This window comes from Misgurnus anguillicaudatus, chromosome 19, assembly GCF_027580225.2.
Source record: "Misgurnus anguillicaudatus chromosome 19, ASM2758022v2, whole genome shotgun sequence".
NCBI classification, from domain to species: domain Eukaryota; kingdom Metazoa; phylum Chordata; class Actinopteri; order Cypriniformes; family Cobitidae; genus Misgurnus; species Misgurnus anguillicaudatus.
This window is the reverse complement of record NC_073355.2, coordinates 13762632-13779329: the sequence shown is the minus strand read 5'-3', so window position 1 is coordinate 13779329 and position 16698 is coordinate 13762632. Positions and strand designations below refer to the sequence as shown.

Genomic DNA, 16698 nt, shown 5'->3' with positions numbered 1-16698 from the left:
CAGTTCGAGCCCGGCTCAGGTGGCTTTTCTGTGTGGAGTTTGCATGTTCTCCCAGCGTGGGTTTACTCTGGGTACTCCAGTTTCATCCCACAGCCCTTTAAGAAAATTAACAATGGATTTACTTTAGTTAAAACAAAAAAACATGGTTACTGTATTAAAACCACGGTAACCACTAAATAAACATGGTTTTGACATTTTAACTCAGGTTAGGTGAATTGGAGATGCCAAATTGCCCTTCCCAAATGTGTGTATGGATCAACCAGTTCTCATCATGAATATAGTCATAGATGCAATAGGAATGGCATAAAGAATAAACAAACAAACAAACAAAACCTGACAAGCCTGTTTGTATGAGACTAACTCTGTTACTCTGATTTCTCTGCACTAGGGAGGCCTTCTAGTCAAAACCTTTTTGTCTTTTGATAGCGCTTTTTTATTGCAGTGTTAGCTATAATTATACCCCTTTGCGTAGGGGAGCATTACAATTGTGATTTTCTCGCTGATATTATTGCTGAACTCCTGCCAAATTTGTCGTCTTATCCTTGGTCTTACGGAGAAAAAAAACACGGATCACGGTTTAGCAGGAGCTGGAGGGCTGTGCCGAGGCAGGCACGTACAGGTGAAGTTGTGGGTGTAGTTTCACTCACCTCTTTAAGGAGGTGTGGGAACCAGAGTCCTGCCAGTAGTGCATGAGTAACAAGAGCCTGAGGGAGTGTGGCGTAATCTCAACCACCACTTTTCTTTTCTATCTTCCATCGTCACTTACACGCACAAAGATACACATGTAAACACACTGAACCGCTCAATCATTTAAGATCTTCAATCTGTGCATGCACTTTCTGACACTTCGGCCTATTTTTCCTACTTTAAACAAACAATCCTAATGGAGTTACGCTTATGCACGTGATACACATTGAGATTTTCTTTTTCTGTTACCTTTGTGACCAGTCACACAGGGCTATACTTACTGGTAATGCGGGTGGATTAATGTGAATGGAGATACTGTGCTAAGTTGTGAACAGACAAAGCACACAAAAAAAAAACATGTGGACAGGTATGTCATTAAAACTAAAGCTTGCTTTTATTTGAAATCGCATGGTGAAAAAATTCAAGATTTGAGCAAATGTATTTACTGTCATTTTTTTCCCAGAGATAAATATACACTCACCTAAAGGATTATTAGGAACACCTGTTCAATTTCTCATTAATGCAATGGTATAATGGTGTGGGGGATGTTTTCTTGGCACACTTTAGGCCCCTTTGTGCCAATTGGGCATGGATTAAATGCCACAGCCTACCTGAGCATTGTTTCTGACCATGTCCATCCCTTTATGACCACCATGTACCCATCCTCTGATGGCTACTTCCAGCAGGATGCACCATGTCACAAAGCTCAAATCATTTCAGATTGGTTTCTTGAACATGACAATGAGTTCACTGTACTAAAATGGCCCCCACAGTCACCAGATCTCAACCCAATAGAGCATCTTTGGGATGTAGTGGAACGGGAGCTTCGTTCCCTGGATGTGCATCCCACAAATCTCCATCAACTGCAAGATGCTATCCTATCAATATGGGCCAACATTTCTAAATAATGCTTTCAGAACCTTGTTGAATCTACGCCATGTAGAATTAAGGGAGTTCTGAAGGCGAAAGGGGGTATTAGTATGGTGTTGCTAATAATTCTTTAGGTGAGTGTATATTTACATCCAAAACGTTCAATGTTTAAACTGCCATTACATACAAATCAAGCAACAAATTGGTGAATGCAACAGGTACCTGATTCACCAGAACCAAATATATAGAAAACGAACTTTGCTAAAATCTATACGTAAGTGACTTAAGTAAATAAGCCCGGGCCTCCCCGAGGAAGCTGAAAGGAATGACAATAGATTAGAGATATAATACATATCATAGTCTGGAGTGGGGGCAATCGAGTGCGTGTGGGTGCCGGGGGACAGTGGGCTGGCAGCTGTCGTTGCTGTTCAGGGGCCCACAGGTCCCGGCCTACCCCTAATGACCAGACCAGCTGTCGGAGTTGTGACTGTGGGGATGTGGGGCTGTTTCGAAGCGGGGAGGGCATGAGAACTACCACCCCCCCATCCTGAGGGGCGTGCCCACAGCCTGTCTCCCCTCCTCTGAAAGAGGGTGATTGATGGCGCAAGGTTGACACCAGGCTCGAGGAACAATTGACTCGGGAGGGACAGAGTCTAACAGAGGCCTAGGGTTCTTTTTCTTCTCTTGTTTTTCAGAGGCAAATGCAGGATCAATTGAAGTTGTAATTCAGTCATTTTTCTCAATATGTCTCATTCTGACATTTTAGGTTGAACATATGCCACTCTTAACACTCTTCAAAGACCTTTTAACCAGTGCCAAGGGAACGAGACATTCCATCACTTATTTGTTTAGCGATTATTTGTCAGATTAGTCAAATGCGCTCTCCGACTTCAGCGACCAGACATTCCTTTAGTCTTGGTGCGTGCAGACGCCGTGGCAGAAATCAGCCAGCCCACGAGCGAGCAACCAAGCAAGCAGACCCGGCAGATATGAGCACTTGTAGGTGTGGTTTGGTAATTTAACCTCCGTAGGGAAGACGAGCATCAGTGTAGCCTCAGGCACACGCTAGGTTATCAGCGTGTATCGGTATTTGAGCTTCGGCTTCAGGGCCTTTAGCGCAGCCCCTGACCCCGTGCACTAAACCTCAAGACCCTCTCAGGAGCCCTTTTCAACAAGTCGCCAGTACCTCCTGTCCTCAAGTCAGATTTACAGCCCGAGGGAGGAGGCGGTAGCGGAGGGGGCACTGTCCTGCAGCTGTCCACAGCGGACTTAAGCAGTTATTTCGCACAAAAAAACTGCAATGGCAATCAAAATTCCACCAGCTGGTTTTCGTCCAGCCCTCTTGCGAATACGTTCTAGTTTGCAAACTCCCGCACACAAACACGGCTCTCGGTACTGTGGACAGATTCTGATGGGCTGCTGACTTGTTAAAAGCCGAGCAGTTTGCAATGTGGACACCACATAGTTTCTCATGGCATTTTGGGTTCGCACCCCTGAGGCTAGCAATTAAACCCACTTCTGCCTGGATCCAGCCAAATCATGGAGGAGGAGAACGAGCACAACATGGGAATGAGCGGGATATGGACAAATGTACCCTTGATCCCTAAACATAAACAATTCTTCGCTCCCACACATATACAGACACCGTAACACAGCACAGAGTTTCACAGAAGTTAATAGTCGTTTAGATGGCTGGTGTGAAAATCAAACACCTTGTCTTTGAATGCAGACCATGATGTATCGCTCATTTGTTTGCGTAGGATAACAACCTCTGTGTGCGTATGAGTAAGAGAGAGAGGAATTAGGAAGAGGAAAGTGGGGGTGTGTGTTAAGAGTGAGGTCAAACTAAGGAGACTGCTCACCCAGTAACTCTTCCTTAAAGTCATAATAAAAACTGATTTATTTCCCAATCCCAAATAGCATAGTTGTATCCATATAGGCAAGAATGAAATTGTTAACTTTACGCACATATTCATTTAGTGGAAACAAAAACTAACATTTATGAGGAAATATAACAATACCATGGGGTCTGTGGTTTGTGGGTTTGTCAGAATTGAGAAAGAATAAAACTCAGGAAGCTATACCGAAGATCTGTTTGGGAAAAGCAGAAGTGTAGGATGATGACGCTAATATACCAAAGCCCACTTAGCAAATTTTTTATGCAAAGAATTCAAGAATGATATGTCGGTGTGAGAATTATGTCCCACAGAGAAAAAACACCAGAAACCAATGGAAATCCTTATGTCATTGATAGGAGTACATGTAGTACAGGTATAGCATTGCATTAGGAGCAGCACAAAAGGTCATGGGTTCGATTCCAGGAAACACACATACTGATCAAAATTTATACTTTAAATCGCTTTGGATAAAAGCGTCTGCCAAATGCATAAAGATAAATCTTACATTATAAATGCACATGTATTGCATCTTCTCTCCATAGACCAGATAGGTTTCTACTGAAATACTACAATAATGCTTGTGACACCAAAACACGGGATGTGATACAATCATCAAATCATAATCACGAAGAGATCGCATGCTCTCAGAGAGGTAATAAAGACAGCGCTCACAAAAGCAACTCTCTGATTGGTCATGACATTTCCTAGTAGGGGGTCTGCGTTGCTGATTGGCCGTGACGAGCTTTGCGGAGGGGGCTCTAATCCTCTCCACACTCTCTGCAGGCGCTCGGTGGAGTTTTCCCACATAAATCACACTGCACTGGGGTGGTAAAATCATTATTGTCCATTCAGTCTCATAGCTTGCTAGCACTTAGTAAGCTAGCACAAATAGTTCACACACATCCTCCTCTTGCTAAAGGGTAAGTTGCATTTAAAAAGTCACAGTCCACTCAGCATTGTATTACTCAAAGCTAAGTATACTTTGTAGTGGTCACTAAAAGCCAAACTCAAAATACAACTTAGTAAATGTAATGTTTTTGTGGGATAATGTTGTAAAAATTAGTTTTTAGTACTTCTTAAGATGACCATCTAAGTGCTATTTATTTCAATACACTAATAAATAATAAAAAGTATTACTGGTATTTAGTATACAAGTTTTTCTGAAGTACTACTGAAGTAGAACTATGTATTTACTCGGTAGGGTATAACTTTTACACTTTTATTTAGCACACAAAAAAAACAATGTATGTGCTGGTATATTTCGAGTACATTTAGATATACTTTTTTTGTACTTGTGAAAAGTTTTAACACGTTTCATGCATTTACCCAGAAGACTAGTCAGTAAAATGCAATTAATATATAGAATTTGCATTTGCTATACATCCTGTAAATCAGTGGTTCTCAAACTTTTCCGGCGTGCGGCCCCCTTTGTATACGGTGCATTCCTTCGCGGCCCCCCCAAAGAAAATTTATGACAAAAAACAGTTCTAAAACTTCACATTTTAATTAAACAAAACATTAAATTATACAAAGTAGTGCTGGCTTATTTATTTATTTATTTTAATTTCAAAGAATTCATGATAAATTAATGTATTTTATAAAAATGTCATAAAACTGGACCCCCCCTGGCACCATCTCACGGCCCCCCTGGGGGCCCCGGACCCCAGTTTGAGAACCACTGCTGTAAATGATACAGTTCACATAGTTGGTCTCAAAATATTCAACTCTCCACACGCAAAATACGCTACTTTCAGTAAAATGTGGGCCATGAGTTAGGTTTGTCATATGCTCTCTTTCTTTAAAAATTTAAATGCAGGGTTGTTATTCACAGCTTGAAATTATTATGGCTATGGTGTACCTTTACTTTAATTGTTGTATCAGTAGTTATCAGCACCTTCCCTTGGGACGCTTGGGGTGGGGGTTAAGTGGGTAAAGATAGGAGAACAGGGGCGTTTGGCTTTGCTCTCCACAGGGTGGTCTTCTTTTACAACGTAGATTTACCGTCCCACTTCCATTTACAGCGAGGCAAACATACAGTACCATTCAATCAACACAAACAATAGAAAATAGCAGTGAAGACTACAAAGCATTATTACAATATTAAAAATAACAGCGGTACTCAAACATGTGATGCCATTAGTATGTTAATGTCATCAGAGTCAGTACAGCTGAGCAAATGAGAATGCGCTAAACATGAAGTTTCTCGTTCAGAAATGCCACATCACTGGGATGTTTAACTAATCAGAAAGCCAGGGAAATGACCTCGGCAATATACTGTGTGCCCAGGTGCCGAGGGCCGGCGTTTTTCCTTCAAAAGCAGTCACTAGGGTAGTAAATCTTAATGTCCATCACGTTTTTGTTTATCTGATGTTGGAACCCCTCTGAGCTTTTCGAGAATCATGTCACCCTACTTTCCCTTCATAGCCACGTTCCCTTCTATAAACATATACATTGCTTCACTGATTTACACGCTATGACATAAGTCAACATATACAGTTAACAATGTCATGTATATACTAACAAAAAAAAACACGGGGGCTTTAATTGTATACTGGCCACATATAATTATATATTTGATGTCAAACACAAGATCAAGGGTCCACTTGAACGACTTATACTCAACTTCATTTTGCTGCTGTAGAAAACCCAACCAAAGCTTATTGTGATTTCCTCTTATATGTGACCCTGGACAAAACCGGACATAAGTAGCACAGGTATATTTGTAGCAATAGCCTACAATACACTGTATTGGACAAAATTATTGTTTTTTAAATCATATATTTATCAATAGTAATATGTTTAATAACTTTAAAGACGAACTAAACACTTCCAGGTGAGGTTTTTTAATAAGGGACATATCATGAAAATCTGACGTTTCCACGCTATATTGGGTCTCTAGTGCTTCTATCAACCTAGAAAATGTAAAAAAAGATCAACCCAATAACTTAGTATTGGTAAACCATTCTCTGCAAGCATGTGAAAAAAATAAGTCATTGAAATTTGGCTCCCCTTGTGATGTCAAAAGGGGATCTTAATATAATAATAACGCCCTTTAATCTGCACTATCCAACCACGGCACAGCCATTTAGTGCAGAAAGAGAGAGAGAAAAAATAATTGACAGCACAAATGAGTTTCAATTTCAACAAAACGCCATTATGGTGATCAATGTTTGCACTTCATTAGCTCATTTGCATTTTAAAGGGCACGCCCAAAAATGGCACATTTGCTCACACCTACAAAGTGGCAATTTTAACATGCTATAATAAATTATCTACATGGTATTTTAAGCTCAAACTTCACATATGTACTCTGGGGACACTGGGTATTTATTTGACATCTTAAAAAGGTCTTGTGAAATGTCCCCTTTAAAAAAAGACCCTCATGACTGGTTTTGTAGTCCAGGGCCACATACTTGTTTAAATTACTGATCGATGTGAGAGCAGAGTCATCTCTATAGATCTTTGCCAAGTCATCTGCCAACCGTAACCACAGTGACAGACAGACAAAAATACTGCCTCCCCATCAGTACAGCAAGTGTGAATGGTGTGCATGAATTAGCCTCATATAGAACAGAAACAATAAACATAACCGTGTCCTATAACACAGCGGGTGAGAATGTGTCCTGTTACCACTCAAAATCGACAAGTATTCAAAATGACATCTGAAAGAAGCTACACCAGACAACTGTTGCTTAACATTCTTAAATTATCTAAAGAAACAAGAAGATAAACTTAAGCACACACTCAAGACAATATAAATACTCTATGATTATAAATACAAAAACAAAGATTCTGAAGGGAAATGACTTTGTTGTGCTCATTCAGAATTGAGAATTTAAAAAAAGGATGCAGAATTGCTATCTGAATTTACGAAAGTAGAAATAAATAAAACTCAAAAATAATTAATTGAAATTCTCATAACTAGAAAAAATCTATTTGAAAATATTTGCACGTATTATATTTATCTTTATATTAATTATATTTAAAGTCACCATGATGTAGCAATTGTCTTTTTTCCATATTGTGACGATTATCCAAAACTGCTTCGAAAATGAGAAGAAAAATAATGGATGAAATAAAGTCCCACCCCACAAGAACTGAATTGTTGGAAGTTGGGCCATGTTGCTAATAGCCGCAATCTTTTCCTGGGCAAAAACAAGTGTCTGATAGCCCCGTCCTCATGCCATTCCTCGTTTCATGACCAGACTGATCTCACAGAAAGTTGTGTTATAGTCACGCAAAATTTGATCAATTTATTTGTGTCCATGGTACGAAATTCAGCCTTTTTTGTGCCTTGAGCACGAATGTCTTTTTCGTGACACTCGCACGAATTTCTAAAAAAATAGTTTTTCATGTGCGTTACACAACTTTCTTTTTCGTTTCATTATATGTCTTGTTTTCTCATAGTTTTTTCCTATTTTCTTACGATTGTCACTTGGGGTTGGGGTTAGAATTACTTTCTATTACATTTTTAAACATCCTAACCCAAACCCCAACGGTAACCCCAACTCCAGGCGAAAATAGTTTTAAAAGCGAAAGAAAAACATTTAGAAACCAATACATAAAAGAATATCCTAACCCCAAGCGGCAATGATTTAAAAATGGGGGGGGGGGGACAATACATTAAATTACACAAAAAAGAGTCATGCCACAGACACGAGAAACTATTTATAGAAATTCGTCACAAAAAAGACATTGGTGCCCAAGGCTAGAAAAAAAGCTTAGTTTTGATTATATATATATATATATATATTTTTATTTTTATTTTTTTATGGAGACTTCATTTTTTTATGGGCCAGAGACTGCTTTTTTTCACGGCAACTTGCTGAACTTAATTCCACATCCTGCCATTGATTTATAACTTAACTTCCTGTGGGTGTGGCCAATTTCATTCACACTCATAAAGGCATCCAATGTTATTCTGATTTTTGCCCATCCATATAGGAGTATGATCTTTATAGTCCCTAGTGAGTTTGAGCAGATGGAGTATCCCATTTTTCTTATTAAAAACAAATTGTATTACATGACATATAACCTCCAACGGCCTCTTGCTTGACTTTTTCTAATACGGAGTTAAATGCATTATTGCAAGATGTATCTGATGTATAACACAGGCTACATTTAAATGCATCATCTATGATTTTTTGTAAAATGGTGCTTAATAATCCAAACAACCTTTTAGTTATTTGTTGTGAGCGTGCTAAATTTCATACACATGGCTTGCCACTAATTTATTCAATAATAAATTGGGGGGCGCACCATATCCCTGAATATGTGCTCTGCCCCCTTCCTCTTCTGCACCCCTGCAGAGAAAAACTGTGTCATAATGCAGAAGCCCCTTTCTTATTCAAATGACTCCCATTGTCTCTGTAAGCAACCAGCTCTGCTATGTGCCACAAAACAACCAAGTCCCTATATGTTGCAGAAAATGAGTACACCAGGGAAGGGTGTAGTGTGAAGCAGTTTCAATGAACATCCATGCTGCTTTGGTGGTGAAGAGGGAGGGCAATGTCTGCTTTCATTTCATCTGGCAAGCACAATTCACATGCTTCACCACAACATCAAGCGTAAACACACAAACTAGTAGCCACAGACAAGCTGTTGTGTATGGTAGGCTTAGTTTGTGAAAACAGAAGCTTAACGTCTTAAAACTTTGTAACATATTTATAAATGGAATCCCAAATTTGGGGGTAATACAACTTTGTGTTTAAATATCTGCATAATTTTCTAATTAATGGTTGTGTGACATTCATTTTATTCATCTTAACTAACCACGTTTGTAGCTAAGCTGATAAGCTTTCAACAGCATTTATGTTTTTATTTTCAAATACATTAATTATTTATTTTATTTATTTATTAACCATGTGTGATCATACAAGTCTTTATTCGTTTTTCAGTATATTTACTACAAGACCTTTGGTGTTACTCTTAATTTTCATTAAAATAAAGGTTATGCAGACCTAATTGTCATGCTAATTGTTTGTTCACATAAATACATTTCGAATGATTTGTTTCTTGCTGAATTTATTATTCTTTCATTTTTAAAATAACCACAGAATAATTTTAAAATGTTATTTTGACTCTGACAGTTTTGCCCCTTTTGCCATTAGCTATTATAATTTGTCTTTAATAAACTGTTAATTTCATCTGAATAACAGAAGGTTATCTGTTATTTTTATTCAAATCTTAAAAAATGAAAGTTTTCAAGTGATTAACCAAGGAAAGATGTGTTGATCCATTCCCAAGCCTTTGACGATTCAGCACTATTCAGTGAGGCGGAAGGACGAACAACAACCACGAGGCTTCAGAGGGAGGCGGAGTAATACAAAGCTCTGCGCTGGACTCCGATCTCAAGTGAAGTGAAGAAAGTTTTTCAAAAGTTCCTGGAGCTGTTGCGAGTCACACGGCAGCCGAGTCCGAGCTGCAAAAGGGAAATACGGATTTGGACTACATCGAAAACGCTCTCAACTTTCTATGTAAATAACTCGAGTTAACTTTATGCCGCTGCTTTGTCTTAATGTGATCCTTGGAACTTCAATCACTGTGTCATTTTTTAAAAAGGATGTATTATTGCTGACATTTCATAAAAAGGAGTAGGATCGAGTTTCCACAGAAATGGGATATTACAGACTTTGGATATTTCTGTCATTTTTATATCTGGCGCACATTTGCGAAGGTAAGATGATTTTTTTCTCGTCTAACGGAGTTATGGGACATGTGCGGACGCATAACCTGTTACTTCAGCATCAGCGAAAGAGCACAGGGAAGCTGCGATATCTGTCTTTGTTTTAAAACTCTTTTTTTCTATAATGAGCTTCAGCATCATCACATTTTACAATGTTTTGCATTTTACATATTTTGCATTTAGCATATTTTTGCATCAGTTGTGCTATCAGTTGGTGGTCTATTCTCATAAGCGTTCGTTTTAGTCTATGAGATGTGCGGACATACAATAAGTTGCTAAAATATCAATTTTAAACGGTTGTACATTTAGAAACGCAAAGATCCAGGTTGATATCATTGGTAAAATGCATAATGCACTCGTATTTCATTATAAGGGGATTTAAAGTAGACTAGGCTGTCCAAACCACGCGTAAGGAAAAATCTCTTTGTGGATGAGGAATGCTGCGTTTTCTGTTTGTTTGTCTGTTTGTTATGCTACAATTTATACAAGTCAAACAAAATCTAGTTCTTATGTATACTTGTATTATTTTATAAAGTTATGTGTTAGCTATTTGGTTCCGTATGCATTCGTCTTTATCTGGCTGAACCGTGAGAAAATAAGAGTGAGTGTCCGCTTCGCTGCGCTATGTAAACGATGTAACGTCAGTGAATTGAGATTCGCAACAGGTACACTTTAAAATCACTGCACTAGATTATAAAATGGACATTTGAGGTTTATAATGTTTTGTGTTCTCAAACGTTTTGTGAAAACGGACATGAAACGGCTAGACAAACTTTAGCGTGCCCATTTCTGAGGCACAAAAGGGACAATTTGCAATTGTACGATATTTTAACACATATTAAGGATGTGTGAGTAGCCTAGTAATTGACATTATTTTATCAGTCCAGTTTTTAGGTTTAAGTTTTGTTTGTAATGTCAAATCAAACTTACATTTTACAATAATTAGTCTACAATCAGCTTGCCTGTACTTAATGTACAAAACGCTGCCATTAATTATAAAATAAGGTTAACAGATGTACGGATAAGTTACACAGCCTCAGTCTAGCGGGATTTCTTTTAAATAAACGTCATAGTGAGATCCTATCAACAAGCAGATCAGCACCTGCTTCATTCAGAGTAAACAGTTACGTTTACGATGTTAGGAATACTAACTGTATACAGTCTTATTCAATGTATTAGATTAGTCGCGGAAACGATACGCCTTCAAAGTTTGATAAGGATTCACGTGCTTAACTCTATTGTCATTTAAACAACGCGGCAATCTGTGTAGATGAATCTGAATCTTATCTCGCGGCAAAGCTTTGAAGCATCGCGCGGCACAGATTCACGCTCTCAAGGATAAGATCATTGAGGGAGAGTAAACAACCTTCGTTTTACGAGACAATATTTAAAGACGTATTGTACTGACTTAAATGAAGTAACCGAAATTAATGAATGTGTTCTGTAAAGTATTGTTGGATATAAAGTGGTCTCTGTCTCATTGTGCCCTCTCTTCCCACAGGACTGCGCTGCTTGGATACAAACAGACCGTGCGAAAATGGAGGAATGTGTATCGATTCAAAATGCTTGTAAGCAAACAGTTGTCATTTTCAATACGCACTTTTATAGCTTATCCTATAAATTGAATATTTGGTCTGGTCTTTCATTTTCTTAAAAATATCAACAATCTGAATAAAAGTCTCAATAGTTGTTGCTCACAATTCAGCTGTGGTTATCAGTTTTACATTGAGATTCAAGCACAGATACATTGGCACGGTACAGAAAAGAAGATGGAATGTAGTCAAACACATGCTTTGCTTAATAAATGTTTAGGAGATAAATTGTCCAAAGTGTCTCTTTTGTTTGTTAGTATAAGAATCTGAGTCGAAACTGAGTCATGGTTGTGATATTGTTGTGTGTTTTGTATTAATATTGCTCTCAGTTCCACTACACCTGATTTCAATATATCAGTCACAAAGATTTGATTTGTGCCTCTTCATCCATGCCAAGCAGTATCCCGAATGCTTAGAGGTCCTTTACTCACGCATTGTCTTCATTGTTTATGCTAATACAAAGTGATTGTTATCACATAAACGCCTAGGGCTGTTGTTTTATGTTTCCCGCCTGGTTTGGAAAATTGTGTCTGTGCACTCAAGCTTTCATTCGTGATTTTCCAGGAGGCATTAATACGTGGGAACCACTCACAGTGGTTGTATGGGAAGACTAAATCAGTAGGGTGTAGAATATGAAGCTATACTTTTACGTCTTTGGAAGGTGTGCCCCCACCAAACAACGAACGATTCTTTCAGTTGTTACTTGAGAATAAAAATTGGCATCTTCTACTGTCCTGTTTATTACTTGACTATTACTTCTTTCCTTACAATAATGTTGGTCATTTAATATCTGTAAGGGACTCATGTTTTGTGTCCTCAAGGCAGTTGTTTTCCTACTTGAAACACCCTACAATTAACCAAAGAATCTCAAAGCCTTAGGCAAGCTGCCATGCCTTGCTCACTGACCAGCTATGAATGATAAACCTCATTATACTTTAAACTAGAATGCAAACTTGCTTTAATGGATTGTAGGACTCCATGCCTGTCCAATCATAGTATAGGACTGAGAGGCGTTGATTTATTATTTTTAAAAAGTTAACTCTCCGTTCATACATTTTATGGCAATGTGGCATTAAAATGCTTTCTGTGTCAGTGTCACAATCTTTAATCATTACCCGGCACACACCAAGACAGGTTATGAAAACAGTGTTAGTAAATGTGTAATGGTGTTTAATGGTGCTTTGTAATTCATTCCTAGTCTACTCGGTTCCTTCTCAACTTGGTCTTAGTAAATGGGCCACTTTTTATTTGTTTACTCTTCTTAAGATTCTCTACATTTGTTCCTTTAGAGAGCTAAGTGTTATTTGGCTTGGGACTGTACGTGTTATGTCTATAGCAGAGCCATTCCCATTTAATATATGTTAGGTCAGTGCAGCGGCTGGTATTTCTCGAATGAAAAGAAGGGACTTTTTTAAAGGGGACGTTAAATGTCATGCCACACAACACAGTAACACAACCATCTGGAATGGCCCGGTCACAGGAGAGTGGTCTAACCAGTCCTTGTGCTATGGGGACAGTAGGCCCACTCCAGTCCCCTCCCTAGAGATCATGATGAAACCAGAGATCCAAAACAACAAAATGGAACCTTTATTTCTCCAGATACCAGCTTGTAACCCAGCACCACTGGAAAGACCAGAGAGAGTGGTAGGAGGAGGACTGGAAAAGAAAGGGCATGTGAGAATGAGGGGAAAAGGAGCGAATAATGGCAACGTTTGGTTGAATTCAGGACTAGATTGCAATTTCGCAAGAATGCTACAGGGCTTTCTCGACAAGGCAACAAATCTTCCACCTGTTCCTGGCCATGATTTGTTTTTTAGCACAAGAGCTAACATGCCTGAAGGAAGTTGATCGTCCTATTTACAAGTGCGGTATCTTTGTTGCACATGCTCTCAAGTGACCGTAATATTACGCTAATATGACCCTTAGGACTGTAATTGTTACCTACTTCAAGACCTTGTTTGGGGTGTATTAAGAAAACGCTTGGCCCTAGTACTTGTTTGCCTCCAATGTCATTTCATGGTTCTCTGCGCTGAGAACTTCAGTGGTTGGTGCGGTCCATGACAGATTACAGGTGTAATCCCACTCTAACTCTCTCCCCTGAGTGCTTCCGTACAATGGGAAGCAGTGGTTCAGTGGTTTTTGGGCTACACGGTTTTGGGGATGGGGTTACGTTTTTTACCCATACTTTGGCATAGGTGTTGTAATCTTCCCATGTAATTCCTATGAGGTATCTCATGTTGATAACCCAGAGCCTCAACTGAGATCTTCGCATGCAAATAATGAAACAATCAGAGTACGGGAAACGTAAAAGCGTATTAAATTCTTGACCTGCCATGGTCCATCACCCTTTAAATCCATCTTCTATAGGATGCGCAAGACATGGGACATCCGAGCACTTGTTGTGAAGAATCCTGGAATGCTACTCTAGGTGAAGAGTCAGGAAGCCCTGTTAAAGTGCCGGCGTGCCTCTAATCTCATCCCCCCGGTGTGGAGAGTGTGCAAGCAAGTGCAGCCGCAGTGTGGGATAAAGTCTCGACTGAAGCAAAGAGATAATTAGGCAGATTGTGAGGGTGTCATTCAGAGAGGGTCCAGCTGGAAGAATAAGATGGGGGTGGGGATGTGTGTTGGAGAGGGGGCTTGTACTGGGGTGTGAAGGGACAGCTGGTGGATGTTGTGATGGTAATCCAGTGAAGTCAGACCCTTACAAAGGGGGAGCGGAGGGCCAGGTGCTGCCATTGAGCGGCCTGCTGCCCCATGCCGAGACAGACTGGCCTATGGAGTAGCGGAGCCGGCGGCCCACGGGTCTCCGAACGCACGCTCTCACGCGCAGCGAAGTGATGTAGAGGTTCCCCATTGTGGACTTAAAGCCCAGGCCACCGTCACTCTCGGAGAACAAACAGTGGCGGACTGGAGATGAAAGCGTGAGCAGGGATGGGAAGGAACGATGAAATCTATGTTTGCACTTTCCCACTACCTCTCGGAAAGGAAGTGGATACAGTCAAGCTTTTCGTTATTGATGGTGTCGCCTTGACCCCAGTAGCACAGCGAGTCCATAAATTGTAAGTGTTGTGTTTTAGTGACCCATGGAAGCTTTCTGCCTCTTAAGAAATGATGTATGAGGACAGTTAGACATGAAACAGGCTTCTCCAATGCAGACTAACAGCTGGAGCATATTTACATATAATAATTAATGGTGCCCTCAGATAGGTAAATAATTTGGTGCCGTTTGACAGTTGAAGTGTAAGATCCCTGATGATTTATATAAAGAATGGTTTATACCGTCTTCAGTGTTCATATCATAAAGTTTAATAAACTGTTTATACAAGTTTACACAACAGCCATGTACTAAAAATGGAAATGTTTTGTACTTCACATGTACAGACGACAACATTGTCAAAATGTTCCCAAAGATCCACAAAAATGACTGAAACGCTGTATTATGCATGCCAGGCCAATAGTTGGAAATTTCACACAATATCTGACCATGTAATGTGCATGCATATGCTTTTCACTTTTTTGTAGACTTTTTCTCACTTTTGAGTGCCGCAGGGCTGACATATTTTTGTAGGCCTACCCGAAAGTTTGCAGGACACTGGTTCCCTTGCAAAAAAGCCCATTCATTTTTTTCCATAGACTTTTGGATTATCGTATAAAATAAGCTCTGTGTTTAACAAAAGTGAAATACCCATACATGGTTTGTCCAACAAGATAATCTTTAGAGGAAAACCAATGCTATGAATTTTGAAGTGTAAATGCGTTTTCTAGAAACATAAAAAGCCAAATTTTGACTTCAACATTCATAAAAGTTGTGTTCGTCTGTTTTATTTATTTACTTTTTTTACTTTAGATTCTTTTATTGGTCTAGATTGGTTCGCAATTCTGTCCATCTCGGGTTTTACGATTCCTTTTTTTATTGAACATGTAGTTGTATCATTACAACCAAAACATGCCAACAATTAGGAGTAACATCATAAGACAAATGAAATAAAAACAAAAAGTATACAATTAAAAGAAGGAAAGGGCATTGTACAAAATAAGAAAAATCACAGATTAAAAGCATTAAATTTGTGTTCTTTTGTAAAGACTAACATGTTGGACAAAACATGTAAATTCTGTGTTTAACAAAAGTTTATTTTTTGTGACAATCCAAAAGTCTATAGGGAAAATAAATGGGCTTTTTCGCAAGGAAACCAGTGTTGCGCTAACATCCGTGTTAGCCTACAAAAATGCTTCATATCTATTACATTATTCTATTACAACCCAATTTTGAAAAAGTTTGCATTTTCATACTCTGAAAACGCTGTTGTTGTGTAAATTAACGGCCAAATCTAATTTAAAAAAATTCAGCTTTTAGTTAACGATGTCATGTAAACGGCCCCTAAGTTTAGTGTTACGCACTTAAAGTTTTTCTCTCTTTATTTATATTGGATTATTGTGGAATGCCTTTTAAGATTCCTTACTCTATCACATTTGATTTCATTATCCAGTCTATTCATCAAGGTATCTTTAAAAACTTTTACTGCTCGAGAAAACATCTAGTGAAACGATTGAGACCTTCACCTTAAAGTAAGCAGATTAACACGAGGACCCTACCGTTTCAATTAACTTTCAGTTAGAGGACAGTTGGCCATAATTGAGTTTGACAGTAGAGCGAATAGCGTGATTAAGGCATGGTTTGATGCAGCAAGCAGGGATGCCTGGTTCCCAGGCCCTGTCCCAGGAAGTGTTGACTCCTGACCCTTCTGCTCTGCTCACATCCTGTCTATCATGACAGCTGAGGAGAGTGTATGATATGCTTTTGCCCCCTCTCTCTCTCTTTCATTTTTCATTTTAATTATCTTACTGCTATAGAGAAACATTTATGTTACAAAGGCTTGCCATCAGAACCTAATTTACTTGATTATAAACAATATTGCTACCCAGTCTGATATGATTTGCACACTTAAGAACATCATAGGTGGTTAAG

General features: G+C 39.0%; 1 protein-coding gene across 1 annotated transcript in view; it reads left to right on the top strand.

Annotated features, from left to right (window-relative positions):
• The first annotated feature begins 9805 nt into the window (after positions 1-9805).
• The window catches only part of notch3 (notch receptor 3), a 33907-nt gene continuing 27014 nt past the window's right edge, over positions 9806-16698 (top strand). Inside the window, exons 1-2 of the mRNA XM_073856981.1 lie at positions 9806-10131; positions 11642-11708. Coding sequence (XP_073713082.1) covers positions 10071-10131; positions 11642-11708 — 128 coding nt within the window. The 5' untranslated portion in view covers positions 9806-10070. The remainder of the gene's footprint in view (positions 10132-11641; positions 11709-16698) is intronic.